The sequence below is a fragment of the Arvicola amphibius genome, chromosome 1, assembly GCF_903992535.2.
Source record: "Arvicola amphibius chromosome 1, mArvAmp1.2, whole genome shotgun sequence".
NCBI classification, from domain to species: domain Eukaryota; kingdom Metazoa; phylum Chordata; class Mammalia; order Rodentia; family Cricetidae; genus Arvicola; species Arvicola amphibius.
This window is the reverse complement of record NC_052047.1, coordinates 66,607,457-66,629,410: the sequence shown is the minus strand read 5'-3', so window position 1 is coordinate 66,629,410 and position 21,954 is coordinate 66,607,457. Positions and strand designations below refer to the sequence as shown.

At 48.6% G+C, this 21,954-nt stretch overlaps 1 protein-coding gene across 3 annotated transcripts in view; it reads right to left on the bottom strand.

The window, feature by feature from the left end:
* Window positions 1–273: 273 nt before the first annotated feature.
* Spon2 (spondin 2) overlaps window positions 274–21,954 on the bottom strand; it is a 29,298-nt gene continuing 7,617 nt past the window's right edge. The window contains exons 1-6 of one of the 3 annotated variants that reach the window (XM_038335554.2): window positions 16,784–16,802; window positions 5,600–5,819; window positions 4,969–5,192; window positions 4,705–4,896; window positions 3,970–4,144; window positions 274–997 (exon numbers count right to left, since the gene is read on the bottom strand). In XM_038335554.2, the coding sequence (XP_038191482.1) occupies window positions 813–997; window positions 3,970–4,144; window positions 4,705–4,896; window positions 4,969–5,192; window positions 5,600–5,816 (993 nt within the window). In that variant the 5' untranslated portion in view covers window positions 5,817–5,819; window positions 16,784–16,802 and the 3' untranslated portion in view covers window positions 274–812. Of the gene's footprint in view, window positions 998–3,969; window positions 4,145–4,704; window positions 4,897–4,968; window positions 5,193–5,599; window positions 5,820–6,347; window positions 6,626–16,783; window positions 16,803–21,954 lie in introns of those variants that run through there. The other 2 variants (XM_038335545.2, XM_038335535.2) reach the window with 2 other exon arrangements.

Sequence of the window (21,954 nt, the reverse complement as noted above, 5' to 3'; positions counted from 1 at the left end):
ACAGATCTCTGGGTGCTGCTCTGAACGTCCCCACCATGTCATGCTGTCTTTGTGTGGTAGTCTGGAATGTGTGAGGACTGTTTCCATGCCGCCTTGTCTGGCAGCTGAATCCTCAGACCGGGTCCCATGAGTCTGTCTCCTCTCCAGTCGAGGACCCACTTTGCAGCCATGACATCCCTACGGGTACTTGTGAATGTGTGACCTCTACTTATACACACCCGTGAGCACCTCTGCTGCAGGGTGACCGGGAAAAGTGGAACACACCCTCTGGCATTTGTCAGAAACACAACCTTTATTCAAATCCAAAGGGATTGGTGACAGAAGAGGACCAAGTTCCCCAAACTGCCCCCTTCATCTGTTTCTCCCGTGGCCACTCCTATTTGAAGCCAAGAGCGGTGTGAAGCTGCATTGTTGGCCTCCAGGAGCAGGTGCAGGGGTGGCAGTGGGCCTGAGGTATCTGACAGCAGTGTGGTTGTGGGGCTCACAGGCTTACCGCCTCCTCTGCCTGCTTTCAGCGTGCCTGCTCTCTGCATCAACGGCAGCCTCTCGCCTCAGTGATAAGTTACACGGGACATTGTGGAGAGCAGACCATGAGCCTCAGGGACCACACGGTTGGAGAAGCAGCCCGTCTCTTAACCTGCCACTGAGGACCTCTGTGTCCAGAGCATTCATCAGCCCAACCATGGTGGGAAATGGTGCAAAATGCCCCAGCTCCTCTCCCTGTCTGCATGTGCCTCCCGGGAACCCTTTGTGGCCCGGATCTGAGTCCACGGCTTGAGAGGACCCTAAGGGCTGGTTACTGGAGTCTGGATTTAGACACAGTTATCAGGGGTACACTCAGCCTTTTCTTCAAGCTCAGGGCAGGGGGTCCCATTGTTAGCAGGCTGAACACGGATGTAACGAGTTCTGCTCTTGGCTCCCAGCTTTCCACATGGTCCTCCACACAGTCCCCAGGATGACCACAGGGAAACCTCACAGTCCAGCGGTGTCTCTGGAACTGGACAAAGCACAAGGGAGACCCAATGAGTACTATACAAGGATATACTTGGAAAAAGAACAAGAGATTATCCCCATATGTGCACCAATCCCAGGAGACTGCTCCAAAGTCTGAACAAAACACTTGCTTTTCTCAGGAGTGTAGAGCAAGACGCATGATGGGTATCGTGGATATACACTCCAACAAGAACCAGATGACTGGCTGGACTTGTTCCTTTCCAGACATAGGCTTCAGAAAACCTTGGCCAACTTGTGACAGCATGGGTTGTGGGATCTCACCCGCTATGGAAGAGGCATTACAACAGCAGGGACCTCTCTGAGGGGAGGTGACTCTCTGGCCCCAGTGACCTTCATAACTGACATTTCTGAAGTCCTACAGATGCCAGGAAACCCTTTGGGCTGTGGACTCTTACTCTCCACACACACCCAGGAAGCTCAAACATTTTCAGTAGTGTTCCTTTTGATCATGTCTTCTTTGTTGCTATCATATTCACAAATTTAAAAATAATCAGTTTGGGGTTATGGCTAAACAACCTGGTAATTTCCATTTTCCAGAGCAAAATGCAACTGCCCCTATATCCACTATATGCTAAGCCAGCCAGCCAATCATCAGAGAACAATCATCTACAGGAGACCAGGAGACCAGCCACCGCCACTAGTGTCATGAGAGGACAGTGTGGTGCTGGCCGCAGTAGCCAGGCTAGTGGCTCCCAGGGAAGGACACCATTTTTTATGAGTCCTTGTGCTGCTGCAATCAATGTGTGGAGCTCCCAGAAACAAGTCAGATGTTGGAAGAATTCAGAAAGGAACAAAAAGAGATTGGGGATGTCAGATACAGTACCCAGAATATTCTAGAAGATGCAGTAGGCCACTCCTGAAATAGCCCTCTCCTCAGAAGAAAAGGTGGGACAGGGCCTACAAAGACCCTTTGGAAAGATGAACAGACCCAAATTTTGCCCAGAACCTTGCCTGAAAGTGAGAGTTCCAGACAGCCTGCCTTGATGAGACACCTGAGCCCCCATCTTCCAGGTATGGCTAGAAGCCCGAGTCCTTCCCACCTTCCTGACAGCAGAGAAGCAGCTGAGGCTCAGCTTGACTGTCTCTCCCTGGTCTGCAGGGAGAGCTTCCCAAATGGGGCTCTTGGACCCTGCAGATTTCTGAGGGGAGCAGACCCAGGATGACCCGTGTTTGACCAAAATTAGGAGAGGTGCAGACACGGGCCTAGTGGGAGCTTCCTGGATATACTCATCCCAGACAAGGTCTGGTGTCGGCTGCTGGGGAGCCCAAAGTAGCAAGGGAAACTCATGTGGGCCATGCCAGGCATTCTGCCCCTACTTCACTGACAGGTTGTCAGTCACGAAGGCATGAGGGGATTAGGTAGAAGAGGTAGGCAGATGTGAGAAGGCCTAGCTACAGACAATGGCTTTTCACGACGGGGAACACCTTGGGACAATTTACCATGTTGTGTTCCTCTATTATACTGGGTAGAGAAGTGCTCAGCCGGCTCCTATGCCATCCAGTGGTAACTACGGGTAGGCTTGCTGAAGTTCCCTGTCACCAGAGATGTGGTCCTCATCCAGAGCGGAGGGCTGCACCCACTGCCACCCTTTCCTCTCCATGCCATCCCACCTACTGTCTTTGCATGTCCTTCCTTGGCCGTGGCCCCTGCACTCCCAGCATGCTACCTTCCCAGACCTGATCAGGTGGCAAAGTGCCACACTTCAAATGCCTGTGCTACATAGCCCATCAACAAGCTCATCCTTCTGCCTGACCCTGGCCTGGCCAGTGCATCAGGGCAGAGACCATCCCAAGTGGCCAGAGAAAATGAGTTGGCAGCTGAGCCTCTTTCAGCTCCTGCCAACAGGAGAAATGGCTTTGAAGTATGGCAGGTCTTGGCTGATTCCTGCTCCTTAAGAAAATAAGTTATGGCTGTCTGGAGGGGTGCTTGCCCATCCTGGGGCCTGCCAACAGATGAGAGGCACTCTCTGTTCTTCCAGTGTGAAGGACTGGGGAAATACAGCCTCAAACGGCCAGGTCGCTCTCTGTGGCCTCACACAACGGCTGCTGGGCGTCTGACTGGCTGGAGGCTGCGGTGCAGTGAGGGAACTGGGATTCTCACTCTCAGTGCCCAGCTTCTAGGCTCCAGCTGAGGCCCTTGATGGTTGAAAGCCCAAGGTACCTATTAGCGGACTCTCCAATCATTTGTGGAAAGTGGAGAACCCTGGACTGGCCCTAGAGAATTGGGAACTCTTCACTGGCCACAGCCAGGCAGGCCCCAAGTCCCCATGAGAGTGTCATGAATGTCATGTTCCCGCCAATGCCTTCCTCTCTTCTGGCTAACGGAGGCACAGTTGGAACCTCCGTCTGAGTTTTCTCTCCCTCCCCATCAGCTGTGGTGTGCAGGCCACCAGGTACATTTCTGGTGCATGCTGCTTCCTAACCATATCTGGGTCTTTCTCTGTTGTTCTTTCAACAGTAGATATTGTCAAAGTTTTACCTACAGTATTTGAATCCACCAAATCCTAAACCTTTAAAAATTAATAACATCTCCTAAAGAGTGACAAGAATTCCCCTTTGAAATTGCTCAGGCTCAAGTTGGAGGCCTGGGTGAGTCTGTGGACTCAGAAACTATGCTAAAGACAAGGGCTAGCCTGGGGCAGAACGAACTCACATGTTGTACCTTATATTGGATTTTAGGACCTAGTGTACGACATTGGACAAAGTATACCCTACAGGCTCAGGAGCACAAGTTGTGGCTTCTCACCCTAATTCAGCCAGTGGTGACATGTAGCAGTGATATTGGAGTGAGCTCCCGCACGCTTTCCCGGCCTGTCTACCTGGGGTTAGCCTGAGAGCGAGCTCCCGCACGCTTTCCCGGCCTGTCTACCTGGGGTTAGCATGAGAGCGAGCTCCAGCATGCTTTCCTGGCCTGTCTACCTAGGGCTAACAGAAGATGGGAAACATGGAAATTACCTGAGAGGCTGTCGACAATTTCATTGCCCCTGCTGGCCAGGTCCAGGGAAGGTGGGGCAAAGGCCCTAGGACTCTGCCGTAGCCGCACGAAGGTCACTTTGGCAATGGGAGGCAAGGACTTCAGGCGTGGGTAGTAGAATGAGTTTGCTGGGTGACTGGGTGATGAGGATGTTATCTGGATGACAGAGGAGGAGAAGCTGCCACAGGGGTCTGGGAGGCCCACTTTCAAGTGTGTGTTTGACTCAGTACCCAGCATCAAGCAGGACAGTGCCAGAAAACACTCCCAACTTGAGTGTCATCTGAATGATTCTCAAGCCCAGCACAGCTGGAGGTGCCCACATGGCCTCTCGCCAAGACTGAGGAAGACTGGCCATTCCTTCCGTCTCCCAGAGGCAACACTGCAGCTCCACTGAGACACCTGTCTAAATAGTGCCTGCTGATGAACCAGGCAGGACGACATACGCCTCTTCACTGGAAAGGAAGGGCCGTGCAGGCTCTTTTCTCTATAATACTGCCAGATCCCAGGCAGACCAGCACCCTACTTTCAACCAGCAGACACCAGAAACAGGATTATTCTCCAAGGAGAAGCCAAAGTCTGGGATGCACAGAGGTCCCCCTGAAACAGCCTGCCCTCACAAATTTTCTCAGCCATGCCGATGACTTTCTTTGTCCCACCATGCCGTGGAGAATGGCTGTGCAGCCTACACCGTGGGGCAAGGGCTGTGGGCCACTTACTTCTGTCACTGTGTCCTGTGGGATGGTGGCAAAGTTGGGGGAGGAGAAGGTGAAGCCGCTATCCGTCCCCGCATCGTGAGGATAAAGATCGAGGACCACCTGCTCCTTCCAGCGGCCCCCCTCACACAGGTCCAGACTGTCAACGCCCACGAACCAGTCAGGACTGGGGACAATGCGTACCACGAAGGACACCTGGATGGGAGAGGAAGGCTCAGCAGCTGCAGCCCCCAGGACACACCCTCTCCTGAACCCGCAGAGACTTACCAGCGAGTGCCTAGGGTGCACCTCTAGCTCTGCAGAGGTCTGCCCGGTTCCGCTGGGGACCGCGGGAGCTGAGAACACGGCATGCACACTCTGGAGCTTCTCTCCGGCAGCTTCGATCTCTTTCATCAGTGCCCAGGCCTCACCACGCTCGGCAAATTCCCTCAGCCCGTTGCTGACGTACTCGTTCTTCCTCCACATGCTGTAGTCAGAGCTGTGAGCCGCCCCTGTGCAAAGACCTGACCGCATGAGTAGCCAGCTGGGATGGGTGGCACCCCCGGGGGAGCTACAGACTTCAATGCCACGGGACTGACCACAGTGGATACCATACCTCCCCCCATATCGGCTCCCCAGATGAATGACAAGGAGCCACATCCACTCCTGACACAGAGAGACAGTATTATTCTTTACACGTAAGTTGTTAGGACACACCTGGCTGGGTGACTGGTGTCCCACCAGCCTTCCTGTGACCACTGTGCCCTCTGCCAGCCACTAGTATGGTGGGGATCCAGCAAGTGTCTTTTGTGTTGGAAGTTTCTTAGTTGAGAATGACCTGTGCTGTGTGCTGTGAAGTGGGCAGCCAACAGGCACTGTAGCCTCCTGGATGGGGCAGAAGGAGGAAAGGTGCCCTTACCCAGCAGAGAGGACCACTGTGCAGGGGGCCGGAACAGAGGATACTGCTTGGGAAAGGCTGTCTGGCTCCACTTGCCCGTGAAAGTGATGCTGTATCTAGCCAGGGGCCGGGCTGTGCAGACCGATTCTCCCCCCAGCGGCTGGCCTGTGGCGGAGCCTAGCACGGCCAGGAGGAAGGCCCAAAGAGCTTTGTCCAGGGAAAAACTCACGTTTTCCATCACCTACAGCAGAGGGAGAGAGAAGTGTTGGCACCATTAGTTCCAAGAAGGCCCCCTGCCCAGCCAGCCCCAGAAGAGAACAGAAGGAACTTCCAGATTGGTGAGACACCATAAACACATGCCTGGGTCCCCAAAATGTTCCTGCAAGAGTTTCCCCGATTCTATCCAGGAAAGAGAAGGGCGCCAGGTTATGGGGTACGTGGTTAGTTCACTACCTGTCTACAAGAACCTCAGGGTAACTTGCAGATTCACAGTCCCCAGGGTCGTGGCCCAAGACACAGAAAGAACCTAAACAGGCTTACAGCTATCGCACTGCCGAGGGCAGCACACAGGAGCCATGCACCTCCTGACTGCTCCACACTGTGTCTCCACCACTGTGAAGTGTGCCTGGCACATTTCATGTACTAGCTATGCACGAGACTAGACCAGCAAAGCCCAGGTCGTGCCCAACCCCCAGGGTAGTCTCTGGAGTGTCAAGGATTCCTGCTCCAGGAATCCCAGGCCCTCTTTGAATGTGTACACGGCACTCACCTGGCAGGAGCAGCCGGGCAGCCTGCTGGACTGTCAGCTGTCGGACAGAGCCCCTGAGATCCTATTTATGCCCAAGATTAGGAGTGCCTCTGGCCAATAGAGAGGTCCCAGCTCTTCCTGTCTTCTGCCTCAGTGCTGGGGCCCCAGAAAGTGACAGCAGGGACTTGAGACTAGAGGCGTTTCTGCCTGAGTGCTGCAAGGCTTTTCTTCTCAACCCTCCCACAAGTTCTGACAGCCCTGACCTGCTCGGGCTGAGCTCACTCTCCGCCCCCTCCGGCTAGCAGCTGCCCTGCCGCACCCCTTTCTTTGTCTTCCGCTCTTTCTCCGCCCTCCTCTCTCCTCCCTCCTCCTCTGGGTCGTAGTTGCGAGGAGCTCTGTATTCAAGGATAGGAATCTGGGGCCAGAGACCACACTGGGGCCTGTCAGAACTTTGCCACAGATGCTACCAGAATGTGGCCCACACTTTCCACTTGGAGAGTGTATGTGTGTTGGGGGGTTGCTAAGGAGCCCCAGGTCTACCAGCTCAGGCTGGGTTTCAGCCAGCCAGTCACCTCTTTCTCATCAGGGTCTGAGCTATACAACATAAAAGCTCACACGCCAACCAAATCGGAATAGCTCAGGCTGTCAAGGCCCCCCTGTTGGTGTGTTTTCTCCTGGCCTCCAGGTCACTGTTCCTCCTTTGGGCAGGGTAGTAGATTCTGGGGTTTACTGCAGCTCAATGTCAGGAAAATACTTTCAAAACTACCATGGAGCCTGGGAACTACGGAGAGAGAGGAATGGAGACATCTTACTCAGCCTCTGCCGGGTCCCCCAGACACACAAAAATATCCAGAGAGCTGATCCAAACACATTCTGGGTTTTGGAACAAGTTAATGTTTGACTGTCAGACAGACAGTAAGAGAGAATAAATAGAATCAACGAGGCTAGAATGCAAACAAAGCAAATGACTTCACCCTCATTGCAAATAAATAACACAGCCACAGAGCGGTAACTGTGAATACAGCACTTAGGCTGCAGGCCTAGAGGCCAAAGACAAACTGCTCCAGCGCTTCGCAAGCCTCCTTGGTGTGTTGGCACTGGCTTCCAGGCTTGAACGTCAACCAAGTCACCTAAGGCTTCTGTCTGTGGGTTCTAGCTCTCCACTGCAAGTGCAAGGAAAACCTAACTCACTGAAAATAGCAAAGCTGTTCTATGCTAACAGAAATTGCACAATGGCTTAAGCTGAGCGGATATATTTTACACACTGATTAGAAATGTGTGACATGACTCGGCAGCAGTACAAACTCCCGAGAGGAGACGGCTGGATCGCTGTGTCTACTACAGCTCATCTGCTGAAGGTGCACAGCGACGCCATGAAGACAATCCAGCCTGAGTGGACATCAGAACCAAGACTTTCTTCCCTTTTCAGGTAAAGGTTCCCTAAGGCAGCATGGAAAATCCCACTGTCCCTTGACAGAGAACGGACAGAGACAGACAGATGCTCTTATGAGATGAACTTGACTTTATAGACCCTAAAGGATCTTTTTCACTCCACATAAACACTGACCTTTGATTCAGAGGTCTCCGTCCCCCTAACTTGCCTTGTGTTCTGGAATTATCTATGGACCATGCTTGTCACAGGATCCAGGTTTCTCACTTCTGACAAGAGTTCTAGGAACTGCAGGGACCAGACACTCACAGTGATGATGAAGGGAGCTGCAGGAGCCAGAATGCTCACAGTGTTGCTGGAGGAGGCTGCAGGGGCCAGGATGCTTTTTAAGCAGGTGGATGGAATATGCACATAAAGATAAACATACACGTTCCTTTTGTGTGTGTGTGTGTGTGTGTGTGTGTGTGTGTGTAGTCCTTAGGAACAGCTATAGTGCTGTACCTAGAGCTAGCCAGGCCAGTCTCCACTAACAGGAGCTTAGGCTCCTAGGAAGAGGATAGGAAATGACTCCTGCCCAGCCAGGAGTCAGTGTGGGTAACTTCAGTCCAGCCCCTGCCCCGTGTCCCATGCCCCATGCCCAGCTGGAGGCCCTAAGGCTCACTCCATTCCACCGGAAAGCAGCAGAGGGCTCCTTTTCCCAGCCTCCAGCCATGAAGTCTGTGTGACTTGGGGATTCACTGGTTTGGGCAATGAGAATGGGCCAAAGCCAGTTGCCTCCAAGCAGTCAGAGCTGCCTATCCAGGGCTGTCCTAGGAAGGCCGGGCAGGAGGACAGCCAAGCAAGAACTCCCTTTAGTGGTGGGAGTATCCCCTTGGGGAGGAAAAAAGCCTTAGAAGTTTCATGGACGTGATGGAACATGGGAAGGATTCTGCCATGGCATAACAGCGGCTCTTTCAGGGCCTACCAACACCCCTCCCTAGGTGTGGCACAGGCCCCTAGGCCTGACCTAGGCAGAGACATGCTCCCAAGCCACATCTGCTGACTCAAGCTTGGAATCCCCACCCACAGGGTAGCTGTCTCCTGCAGTGCACACATGCTGCAAGCCTGTCTGGTTGCCAGGTACCTCTGCTGTGAATTAAAAAGTCACCCTCAGACACCACACATGCCAGCCCCCACAGACTCACAGTCTGCTCACTGGCTCCAGCCAGGGCTATGATCTGTGCTCTATACAGATCATAGCCTCCACCCATAGGCAGTGTCCCCAGAATGGGGCCACCGGACTGGCTCTCTGGCGAGCTCCCCTTCCCCTTTCTGCTAGGCACTGAGCAGTCCCAGCACTGGGTCTTGGCTTGCAATCCCTCTACCTAAAGAGAGCTCCCCCATCTGGCTTCACGCCCTCCAGGTTTCAGGGAAAGCCCTGCTGCCGCTGCCACCCCAGCCCAGAGGACACTGTGCTCAGGCACACTAGCCTTTTAGCTCACTTTACTTTTCATCGCCTGCAGAGGGGGACATCCATCCCAGCCTTGTGAGCAGCCTGAGTTCTGCTGCAGAGTGTTAAGTGCTCACAGAGGCAGTAGCAGGCTGAGCAGACTCTGCACTAGGCTTCTGGGCACAACTTCTAGAGCTATGCAGGCAGCTGGGCTGCAAAGTTAGCTGCTGGCCCAACCAGCGCAGGGACTTGTCCCAAAGGGCAATGCTGCCAAACTGCCTCCCTCTCTCCATGCTTCCCTCTCTCCTTCCTTGGCTCCCACACCACTATTCTAGGTCAGATTTCAAATAGCACCTCTGACCCTGGGCCTGAACTATATCCAGTAACCAAGGATTCAGCTTTGTGGCCTTTGCTCTCTTGGAAAACACCTAAGAAAAAAGGGAGATCGCGAAGCCACAACACCAATCCCTATCTGCTCGCCTTCGTCTCTGAGCTAGTGCAAGCGGGGCCACGTCCAGCTGCTTCCTGTGTGTGAGTGTGAGCACCTCGCTCTGCAGTCCCCAAAGGAGCGCATGCCCCCCCCCCAAATCACACAGCAACTCTCCCGGTCCTGTAGGACCCCAGGCCAGGCCTGGCACGTGACAGATCTGGAGAAGACCTGCTGATCCTCTCATGCCGGGCAATAGCTGGCCTTCTTTACATGTGAACCTGGGGCAGTGGAATGGCTGCTAAAACCTGGTGACCCGAGTTCAACCCCTAAACCCATGTAAAGGCGAAAGGAGAGAACCATTCCACTAAATACTTCTCATGAGACCCCCCCCCCCCATGGTAGAAAACAAAATAACATAAATGTGGCTCTGGTCATCTCGAGTAATGTTTGCCACAATGTCTCTACACATGTGACGTGAGATGCCAGGATCTCAGGGAGAGAGAAAAGGAGGGAGAGAATGCCTGAGAACTCTCTCTCTCTCTCTCTCTCTCTCTCTCTCTCTCTCTCTCTCTCAAAGCAACAAGAAAACTGAGAAGGATGTCTGGACAGGGCTAGCACTTGGTGTATAGACTGATGGCGTGACTCTTCATGGCATGGTTAGGCTTTTGTTGTAGATATGAGGGAGAGAACAGCCAGAGGCATCTGGAAGAGTCCAGAGCAAAGGGAGAAAAAAGTAGACTGAACAGGGACAGCAGACTGGACCTGACCAGGGCTCTCTGTGAGAGAAGGGAGAATAACAGAGGATAGAGAATAGAGCGAGCATAGTGAAAGAGGAAGGAGAGAGAGAGAGAGAGAGAGAGAGAGAGAGAGAGAGAGAGAGAGAGAGAAGCATAGCGAAACTAGCAGGGTTATAAGGAGAATGAGCAACTGGGGCTAGGGGAGCCCAAGAGCTGGATGGAGTTCAAGGTAGGAGAGGAGGTGAGGACAGAATGCTAGCATGGACTTTGATATGCTGATAGGCACCACAGGTAGCCATGTGTCCCTTCTGCCTTACCTCTGGGGGACACGTAGAGGAGAACTAGCTTTACAGACTCCTGAGTAATGCTGCCGGTTATCTAGCTGCCAGAAATCCTCCTATAGTCTAGGCTAAACTCATTTCTGGGTATTTGAACTGCCTTTTAGAGTTTGGGGAATTGCATTTCCTTTGGTCTGAGGCAGGAAACAGAAAACAGAACTTACAACACGTCCCTAGGAACCTAGAAGGCCACACATTCCAAAGAGCCAGGAAAGTCCAGTGGACTAGGCCACTGAGTTCTCAACTCTGACTGACCTTCAGGCTCTTTGCCAGCGTCCTTATTAAGAACCTGGCTAAGTGTTTTGAGCGTGTCCCAACACGTATAGAGATTCCCACAACTGGGAGATTAACTGATTCCAGACATCTTCAGTCCAGTAATTAACTGACCACTGAGTTAACCAAGGAAAGACTTTACGGTCATGCATGGCAAAGAATAGAAATATTTCAAACTTAAGTCACTAAAGAAACCTCAACAAACAGAAACCCCTGAAGAGGGGAAGGATCTAATTTCCAGAGTTGTCAAATTATACTCTCAAGCTGTTCAGGTTCCAACAAAAATGTACAAAGCATGCAAAACCAGAAGGAAGCACAGCCCTTACACAGGGGGTGGGAAGCAGCTACAAAAACTACTGAGGAAGGCCAGGCCTTGGGTGCACTAGATAAAGACTTTAACAGTCGCAAGTATGCTCAGAGATCTAAGAGCCAGGCGTGGTGGCTCACACCGCCAAACCCAGCACTCGGGAGGCAGAAGCAGGATTGCCACAAATTCCAAGCCAGGCTCTTCTACACAACATGCTACAGGTCCACCTGGACCATGTAGTAAGAGCCTGCCACGAAGGGCCTCCATCCACAGAGGAAGCCATGTCTGATAAAGTGGGGAAGTAATGCACCACCAAGGAATGATATCAGCAAATGGTAGAAATTACAGAGCAACATAAATCCTGAAGTTGCAAAGTATAAAAACTGAATCAAAAAGCTCACTACAGGAGCTCAGCAGGAATCTGAGAAGCTGGGATTTTTAAAAAGTCCATAAAAGGAATAGGTCAATTGAGATTATCCAGTCTGGGAAAGAAAACAGGATAATGAAAATTAAACAAACACCAGAGACTTTCAGGGCACCATCAAACACAAATAATTGCATAACTGAAGTCCCGGAGGGAGAAGAGGGATGGAGAGTGTTGATGTAAAAGCCAGAGTTCTCATCTTAAAGGAAAGAAGGAATAGTTTATTCTGGAGCCAGTTTGAGCAGCCATGGCCCAGGAACACAGATTTTGGTTACCCCAAAATTCCACATTCCAATGTGGAAGCAGTTTCCCAGAGTTTGTTTAGTTTTACAGAACAAAGATAGTCATAAGTCAAGGTGACTTTAAGAGACATTGGTGGCTGCACCAGGGAGGTGGGCACTTTGAGATGGGGAGTTATCTTAGAGGCCGAAGATGCTATCTGATGGTGTCCTTAGCTCTCAGATTGGGAAAAGCTGGTGTTGTACTACATTAGACCCTCAGAGGTTTTTATTTGTTATTATACGATGTTAATTCTAAGATAATAGCATCTAAGAGGTTTTATCACGAGGTGTTAGTTCAGATACTGCTGCAAGGCACGGCTGCTCTGGAAGGCTAGCAATAGCCCAAGTGAAGTAATTAGCCTCTGAGCCAACAAAATCCCAATCTCTCCACAGTGCTAAATTTCCAACTGGCTCCTTCCAGGAACTTTTTTGTTCACAGCCAGACACAGTTTCTTTTCAGGAATTTTTGTTCATGAGAGAAAAATTATGTGAAAAAAGAAACAGCTGAAAACTTCCCAAACTGATGGGAGGAAAAGGGCATCTATATATCTAAGATGTTCAATTGGTTCTAGGCATGAACATACAAAAAGACCCTCACAGAGACACAGTTAAAGATTCAAAAGCCAAAGAGTCCTGAATCAGAAGAGAAAAGCAATCCATCACAGGCAAGAGTTACTCCATTAGATGTAATACGTCACCCTCACCAGAAACCATGTAAGCCAGTAGGCAATGGGGTGACGAAATGGACGAGCAACAAAAAGTCAGGAACTCTGTATCTGAAAAGACTGTCGTTCCACCATAACCCAAACCAGAAGAAGCACTAAAGGGAACTCCTTAGAGTGAAACCAAGGGAGAATAACTCAAAGCCATGTGAAGACATAAATAGCCCCCCAAAACAGTAGACAGGAGGCCCTGGGGGTGAGAGGCTCAGCTAGTGGGCGGGAAACTGTTCCCACCATGGCTAAGTTTATACAGGACAATCTAGGTGCTGTAACTACTTTGGAACTATGAAGTCTATTGAAGGTATGCAGCTTCCGGGGGAGGCTCAAAAATGAAACGCAATTGCTTTCCGTATTAGTCACTGCCCATTTCCCACCTCCAGGCATGTGTGAGCGTATTCCTGGTGAGTGGCCACAAAGGACTCTGTCTCCAGATAGCTATAACCTGTACTCCAATATCTAACCAGGGCTGAGGTCAAAGAAGTTCATAGTGATGGATGGTCACTGCTGTGGTCTCTAATTATTGCAAGCCCCTGTGATGATTTGAATGTAAAATTCCTTCCGTGGGTTCTTGTGTTTGGACTCTTGGGTGGTGCTGTTTAGGGAGGCTGTGGAACACTTAGGGTACAGGGCCTCACTGCAGAGGCTAGTTGCTAAGGGAAGGCCTTGAAGGTTATGGTCTGAGGTTATCCTTCCTAGGTGCCTCCACCATGAGCCTCTACCCTCACAGGGCATCTCGGCCAGGCCTTCCCCACCGTGATGGGGCTGTGTGTCCAATGTCTCTGTCTGTGTCCTTGTTTGTGTCAGGGTTAGTCATAGCAGCATAAAGCAGCTAATACAACCCACTGTCCCAAAGGGTAACATCCAAAAGCTTTAAAGGATTGAGGCCTTTCTCTCTCTGTTCCCATTCGTCGTTCTCTTTTTCCTCTTTTGGAATCCCAGACACCAAAAATTAAATTACCGATGGGGAACTGTATATGTGAGAAAGTTAAAAAGTGATGTCGTGCACACTGGGGAGGTGCAGGCCCTGAGAAGACAAGTCTACATGTCACGCTGGTCCTTGGCCCAGAAGCAACCTGGGACAAATGAACGCAAATCAATGACGCAAACGGCAAACCTTGGGGAGAACCACTGAGTCACGGCATTTTTAGATACAAATTTCCAATTTTAACCAAAACAAAAAAACCACAGTGCCTACAAAGAAACAGCAAAGTATTGTACATTTCAGGGGGAAAGCAAAAAGAAACTGTCAATAAAAAAGATAAACTAGCGGTACAAAAACTCACCAACACTGTCCTGAGGTTTCCAGAGAACTAAAGTGGATACAGAGAAAGCCAGTCACATGATGAGAAATGAAACGGAAATGCAACCTGAGCAGCAGCTGCTGACTATATGTGAGAAGACAATGCAGATGAAAATAGTAAGCTTAACCTAGGGGTGGGCAATGGCCACCCCAGAGTATATGACACAAAATACTCCAGAGGCGGAGAGTTATTGCCCCGCCTGGGGTCTTTGCAGAAGCCATACCTGGCCCAAAGAAAGGTACGGCCCATAGTGCTGTCCCAGAGCCTATCAGAACTGGGTTTCCAGCTGCAGTGTCAGGCACAGCAGGCTAAAGCTGGGTCGTTGGGCCTGAGCTAATCTGGGCAACTCAAGCCAGGCTTTTCAGGATCGTCAGGGTAGGAAGATGCACAGCAGCTGCAGTACCCAGGGATGAAGAGGCTGAATGGCTCATGTAAAATGTCTGTGGACCATGCAGGGATAGATAGCATCCCCCATCCGTGCCTTCATAGCCAGTGTTGCTCTTTTGACAAAAGAATTGATAGAAGTAATGTTATTAACAACCCCTTTTTAGTAGCTCCTTAGCTGCTCAAGACCAAATGGCACTTATTTGGAATGGGTAGCACTTTAGAGATCCTGCCTCCCTCTATAAAATGGTTTATTACATCATGTTAACCCTTGACTAACTTATAGATGTGTAAGAACATCTAGAAGACTAGTAAACAGTAATGAAGGAGTTTAAACAAGAGCATCTTGCATAAACAGAAAAGGACAATCCCGAGTCATGAGGTGGCTGGTAAAAATTCCAGTTACAGCTATCAGTTACCTCCCCATGAATTGTGGGTTGTGCCCCAGAGGCCCCACAACCCATAAGTGCTGTTGCTGTTGCCATTGGCTGTGCACCATGACAAGATGACAAGACCCTATTGCTGAAGACACCACATCATTTCACTTCAAGACGCTGAGAAATAAATCTAAGACTAAACAAGCAGCTCCCTCCTTACTAGCTAGCTTTACAGTGCCAGACAGTGCTATGAAGGCTGCTGGGAGAGAATTCTCACCAACGGTCCTGATCAGCTATGAACCTTGTGAAACATACCAACGTGCCAGACAACATGTGCCCGTTGGCATAATAGTGGCACTACTGATATGACCATAGCCACCGACTTTCCCATTGGATTTATGGTCAGCTCCACATGGGAGAACGTATGACTTATATAGTAAGCAAAGGCAAAAGCCTGTAGCTGGGAGTCCACAGGCCTCAGGGGGAAGTAGCTGTTATTGTTTTGTTGAATAGCTGTGATGTGCCTGACAGACTTCTTTATAAACATTTGTGCCCATCGCTCACTGATGCTGTCAGCTGCACTTATGAAAGGAAGCTTGCTATGGGATAATGCTTTTGTTCACTGTAAAGATTTGTCACTCGTATTTGTTTAACAAAACACCAACTGGCCAGTAGCCAGACAGGAAGTATAGGTGAGGCAACCAGACAAGGAGAATTCTGGGAAGAGGAAAGGCGAGAGATGCAGTCACCAGCCAGATGCAGAGGAAGCAAGATAAGAATGCCTCACTGAGAAAAAAGGTACCAAGCTACATGACTAAACATAGACAAGAATTATGGGTTTATTTAAGTTGTAAGAGCTAGTTAATAATAATCCTGAGCTAATAGGCCAAACCATTTATAATTAATATAAGCCTCTGTGTGTTTCTTTGGAACTGAACAATGTGGGATCCAGCAGAACAGAAACTTCAGTCTACAGAAGCTTCCTTTTTGTAATAGGTGGCATACCACAGAGATGCATAACCACAGGTAAAGATAACAGGTGACTCTCACTGTCCAGTGCCAAGCCATAATTGGACATCTATGCTGCATGCTCAGGGAGCATAATGGAAGAGGTGGCATAAAGAAAGAACTGGAGGAAGGAACACAGTGGAATGTAGCAATTTTATCTCAATTGCACATTCCTTGTTTAGAGAGAAGAAAAGCTCATGAAACTTAAAAAATAAAACTCACAAGTCTCAGGAAGTTCCTAAAACAAGATTCACAAGGTTCTTCCTAAGGTTGTAGAGGCAGTAACAACTGCTGGATAAAGGAAACTCCCCCCAACCTGTTCAGCCACCTGACATCATGCAGAAAGCTCTGTATAAATTATCCAGGAAGATAAATATTATATTATGCATACTTTGCCAAAATAAACATAGTGAGAAAAATTACAATATAATACAATAATAAAGACTTTGGAAATTTATTTTATATTTGTAACTCTTTCATTCTATCTGATTTAAAAATCATACGTAGAATAATAAGTTAGGATTATGTACCAATGGATGATAAATAAAGATCTCATTTTTATGACAATGATACCTGAGGGTTTGCAGGAGCAGAGCTGTATATAAATAAAGAATTTATATATTCCTGAAAGTCAGTATAAATTAAGATATTAAAATATTAATTGTTGGGGCTGGAGAGATGGCTCAGAGGTTGAGAGCACTGAGTGCTCTTTCAGAGGACCCAGATTTGATTCCCACAACTCAGAAGGTGGCTTTCAACCACCTACATCTCCAGTTCCAGGAGACTGAATGCCCTCTTATGACCTTCTTGAGTACCAGACACATCAGTGATGCACAGATATACATGCAGGAAAAACACCCATACACATAAAGTAAAATGTAAGAAATTCAAAAGATATTAACTGTAGCCCATAGGGCCACCACTAAGAAAATAAAAAACACAGTAATAAGCAAAAAATAGCTGCTTTAAAATTAGCTGGATATTTGTCTAATATGAAAGGACAAAAGGATACAAGAAACATGGGAAAAAATGGCAAATGACGCACCTAAATCTTACCTTATTGGTAAAGAATTAAGCATCAGTTAATCACAACAATGTAAAGACAGGAAATAATAAACCAGTTATGATCACACATCCCTGTAGTCCCAGCTACTTGGGATACTGAGGCCATAATGTGCAAGTGGCCAGGTCCCACCTCTAGACTACTCTAATGGACTTCACATCTTCCAGTCCTTCTAGATGTAGGCAGCCAAGCTCCACCCTACAGAGAAAAACACCCCAAACTCAGACCACAAAATCCCACCAATCCCTCAGTTTGCCCTAAGATCAGGCCACAGAATCCCACCAATCCCTGAGCTTGTTCCAATATTAGGCCACAGAAATCTCACCAACCTCAGGCCTAGGTTGCTCACCCTAAAAAACTACACACATACACACACACACACACACACACACACACACACACACACACACGGAACCTATATACAGCCTGCCTTCTGCTCAGTTATTTGCTGCTTCTCCCCTGAGCAGAGGCATCAATCCTCTGTGTCTTTCCAATTGAAAAAAAAAAAACCTCTGTGTGAGGTTGGTTGTACAGTGTGACTCTGTGGCATTCCTTGGCGCTCCCGACTGCCAGAAGACCTTTCTCCTCAGAGCTGTCACACTTACCCAGAGGATCGTTTGAATTAAGAGTTCAGGACCAGACAGTGAATAAGGGGAGAGTGGAGCTGCCGGCCTGTGATCCCAGCATTTGGGAGATGGAGGCAGGAGGTCAGGAGTTCAAGACAAGCCTCAGCTACGAAGCAAATTAAAAGCCAGCCTTGCCTACAGGACACCTTATCTCAAAAGAACAAACCAGAGTCCATCAGGCATGGAGACATGCAATGAGGAAGAGGAGGGTGGAGAATACATTAACCAAAACTAAAGATACACGAATAAACGTTTTGTAATCCAGCTTGTTTGTAAGCTAATTAAACTTTTTTTAAATAAAGTTTGAACAGAAGTACTCCAACCCCACATTAGTGAACAGTGTTGCTTCCAGAAGGCATGTGTTATTAAATGAAAATCTTAGTACCAAGCATGGATTACCTCCCTGTGAGTTATTGGTCAGATAGGTCCTAGAGGCACCGAAAACAATAATAAGCCATTAACGTTTCTCTGGGGTGGCCACCATAACTGGATGGTGAAACCCCATTGCTGAACAAACTATATACTTTGGTTGCAAGATATTTTAATTAATTATTTGGGAATTTCATGCCATGAACCCATTCTCATTCCCCATTCCTCCCAGGTCCACCCTCCCCCCCTCAAAAAAAAAATACCAAGTCCACAATTTTTTCCCCATATACTCATTGTAGTATGGTCAAACTCCCAGTGGCCACCCTCTTAAAAAAATGAGTCCTTTCCCATTCCCCAACCCCCACCAGAAGGCAGCAACTGTGAAGAGTTACTCCAGCATCTTCATCAGTTCTTTAAGAACTCGCTTCAATAGCTTCCTCTCTAGACTATTTTTGCGAGAGGTGGAGGGGAGTGTCACAGAAACCTTCAATGCCTCTCATTCCCATTTATGGGTCTGTAGTCATCATTACAAACTGCAGAAGGAACATCTTTACCCATAGCAGCCGAGGGCAGCATGGACCACAGACATCAACATGACCTCCAGCAGCAGCGCAGATCACAGACATCAACCTGGCCTCTGGCAACAACACAGACCATGGACAACCAGACGGCCTGTAGTGACAGCACAGACCACAGATACCAACATGGCCTCGGGCCAACATCACAAACCATAGAAGTCTTCCAGGAGGCTTAACCCAGAAAATGAACAGTCTTCCTCTCAGATAGCTTGCTGTTGCTCAGAGTCAGGGTGACTGTGTGGTTGGGCAGCATGTTCAGGGAAGGTACCTGCGAGAGTTCCAGGCTGCTGTACCCCACCCTGCCCTTGGCACCAGGGTACTCAGGCATAGCCACCATGTTTGCAGCCTGTGGGCAGGGATGCCCTCCTAGGCTCTCCTCCCCACTACAGGGCAAGCAGCTCAAGAAGCAGCAGCAGTGGCAGCATGGTGCTGCAGGCTGGGCCTGAGGGCTAAGCGGCAGCCCCAGCTTAGCTGGCAGCAAGTGGGGTGAGGTGGCTGGTGACGGCCCAGGCTCCCAGCAGCTCAGTGATGGATAACTTGCTCCTTTGTTCACCATGGCTGCATTCCCGTGCCAGTTGCTGCATCTCGACGTCTCTCCACCGCACACACCACTCCATTCTGCTATCTTTCCTATCTTCCTATCGCACATTCATTTATGAAAGCGCTGTTGTGACCTACAATGTGTCACACAGTGCATTATTTTGTCCAAACCTTTATATGCAAATCATTATTGCAAAGAATCATTGTGTAACTGGAGACTGTTCTTGCATCTCCCGGCTGCCCAGTCCCGAATAACCACACAGAAACTATATTAATTACAACAGTTTGGCCTATTAGCTCAGACTTCTTATTAACTCTTCCATCTTAAACTAACCCATTTCTATTAATCTATGTGTAATCACAAGGCTGCCTACTGGTAAGATTCCAGCATTGTGTCTTTCTCTTTTGGTTGGCAGCTACATGACCTCTCCTTGACTCCAACTACTCTATTTCTGTTCTGATTTCCTGCCTGACTTTATTCTGCCCTGCCATAGGCCGAAGCAGCTTCTTTATTAACCAATGGTAATAAAACATATTCACAGCACACAGAGGGGAATCCCACATCATCATTGATCTGGCTCAAGGTTTCTGAAGTTCCATAAATACTGGAATATTGCTGAGACTTTCTTTGGATATACCGTTGTTGCCCAGAGTTAGGGTAATCATGGGGTTGGGCAGTGCACTGGCCACCCAGCAGGCTCTCCAGCCACCCCGCAGGCTCCCCAGCCACCCCACATTGTGCTTACAGCCCTCAGGCAGCACCTGGCCCCTGCTCTCCTCCTCCCAGAGGAGCAAGCAGCTGATGGCAGCTCCATGCCCATGGCAGGCTGGGCCTTCTGGCTGAGTGGCAGCAACAGCCTAGTAAATAACTGAGAAACCAGTCTTTAACAGACCAGGAAACTCTCTCCAATGGCTAGTTTTCATATTGCTGGAAAGTGATATGAAGGTGAAGGTTGCTGAGGAAGAGACGGTATCGATGGTCCTGCCTACATGTTATGAGACCTGCTTACCAGGTCAGGTGTACCCTCTGTGCAATTGTAGTGAGACTGTTTCTGGGGCTCCCAGCTGCTGTTTTGATTGGATTTGAGGCCTGCTCCACAGGAGAAAACTTGTGCCTGGTACTATAAACATATTCAAAGTCCATGGCCAAAGAAGTCATAGGTCCTGGGGAAAGTTTATTGATAACTGTTTTGCTAAGTAGTCATGTTGTTAAACTGTCCTATAAATATTTATGTGTAGTTGGAATTTTCTTTGGGCTGCCAACCAGTTCCCAAATAAAGACATGGAAACTTATTATTAATTATGAATGTTCAGCTTTAGTTTAGGCTTGTCCCACCAGCTCTTTTAATTTAACTGTTCATATTCATCTATATTTTGCCTCAGGGCTTTTTATCTTTCTTTCATTCTGTATGTCCTACTTCCTCCATGTCTGTCTGTCTGTCTGATCCCTGGCATCTCCCTGGTATCACTTTTTCTTTCTCCCGCTTGAGCCTAAATTCCTCCTCCTCCTACTCTCCCTACTCAGATGACCCACCTATACCTGCTCCCTCACTATTGGCCATTCAGCTTTTTATTAGACCAATCAGGTGCCTTAGGCAAGATAAAACTGCAAAACATCTTTACATAATTAAACAAATGTAACACATCTTTGCATAGTTAAGCAAGTATCCTGCAACATTTATGTTTATATCTATATATAGTTATAAATATTAAATATAGATAGATATTTATGTTAAATCTATGTATGGATTTGTGTTTGTGTTCGATTGCTGTGAAGAGACACCATAACTAAGCCAACTCTTATAAAAGAAAGCATTTAATTGGGGACTGGCTTACAGTTTCAGAGGGTTAGTCCATCATCATCATTGTGGGAAGCATGGCAGTACACAGGCAGGGATAGTGTTGGAGAAGGAGCTGAGAGCTACATCCTGATCTGCCAGCAGCAGGCAGAGAGAGAGAGAGAGAGAGAGAGAGAGAGAGAGAGAGAGAGAGAGAGAGAGAGAGAGAGAGAGAGACTGGCCTGGCCTGGCCTGGTGTGGGCTTTTGAAACCTCAAAGCCCACCCCTGTGACACACTTCTTAATCCTCCTCATCCTTCTCAAACAGTTGAACTCCCTGATAACTAAGCATTCAAATATATGAGCCTATGGGGACTATTCTCATTCAAAACACCACAGTGCAGCTCCCAACTTGGTCAGAGAAACTTTTTATTGTAAAGGCAGTGGTTAATGCAGGGACCCATGACTATTCAAAGTACTCAGAACAAGCGACTGTGGGTACTCAGCTGTAGATGGGACATCTGTATCACCCTCTTTCCCATTCCCCACGGCAGAAGAACTGGCAGAGAGAATGTCACAGCCAGAGGATGGGGAGAATGCTGGGAAATGGCCAGACATGGCATGGCTGTTATACACATCAACTCACAGCTGCTTGGTGACCTGAATAAGGTCAAGCCAGCGACAAACACAGCAGAGTAGGGAGGGCCTCTCTGAGAGGTCCCACCCCTAGCTGAGGCACTACTGGCAGTTGATGACCTCTCGGAGGAAAGAGAGTCACTTTTCTCTGGGAGTGTGGTTAATGGTAAGTAGTGGATAACCCCATGCCCATGTTCATTTGGGCAGCAAATGATTGAACTCAGTGGATTAAATAATTAATTGATTGGTTATATAGGGAGGGCCAGCACAGGAGACTGCCCTTATTTCCCAGTGCAGGTGAACACTCTAGCTAAGCTCCCACCTAAGAAGCTGAACAAGGAAAGGAAATGAAAAGGAAGCAAGAGAGATAGGAAGAATCACAGGAGAAAAAAATGAAAACAGAAGGGTAATTAAGAAAAATCAATACACAATGATGAATCTTTTTTAAAAAAAAAATCAAGAAAATTGAAGAGATAGACCAAGGGACAGGAGGGAGCAAGAAGACTCAAAGTAGTAAAATCAGGAATGAAATAGGAGACATTATCAATGGTCTTCCAGAAATAAAGGTTTATGAGGAACCCCTACAAATAGCCATGTGCCACCTACAAGCTGGCTGAATCATTCCAAGAAAGACAAAA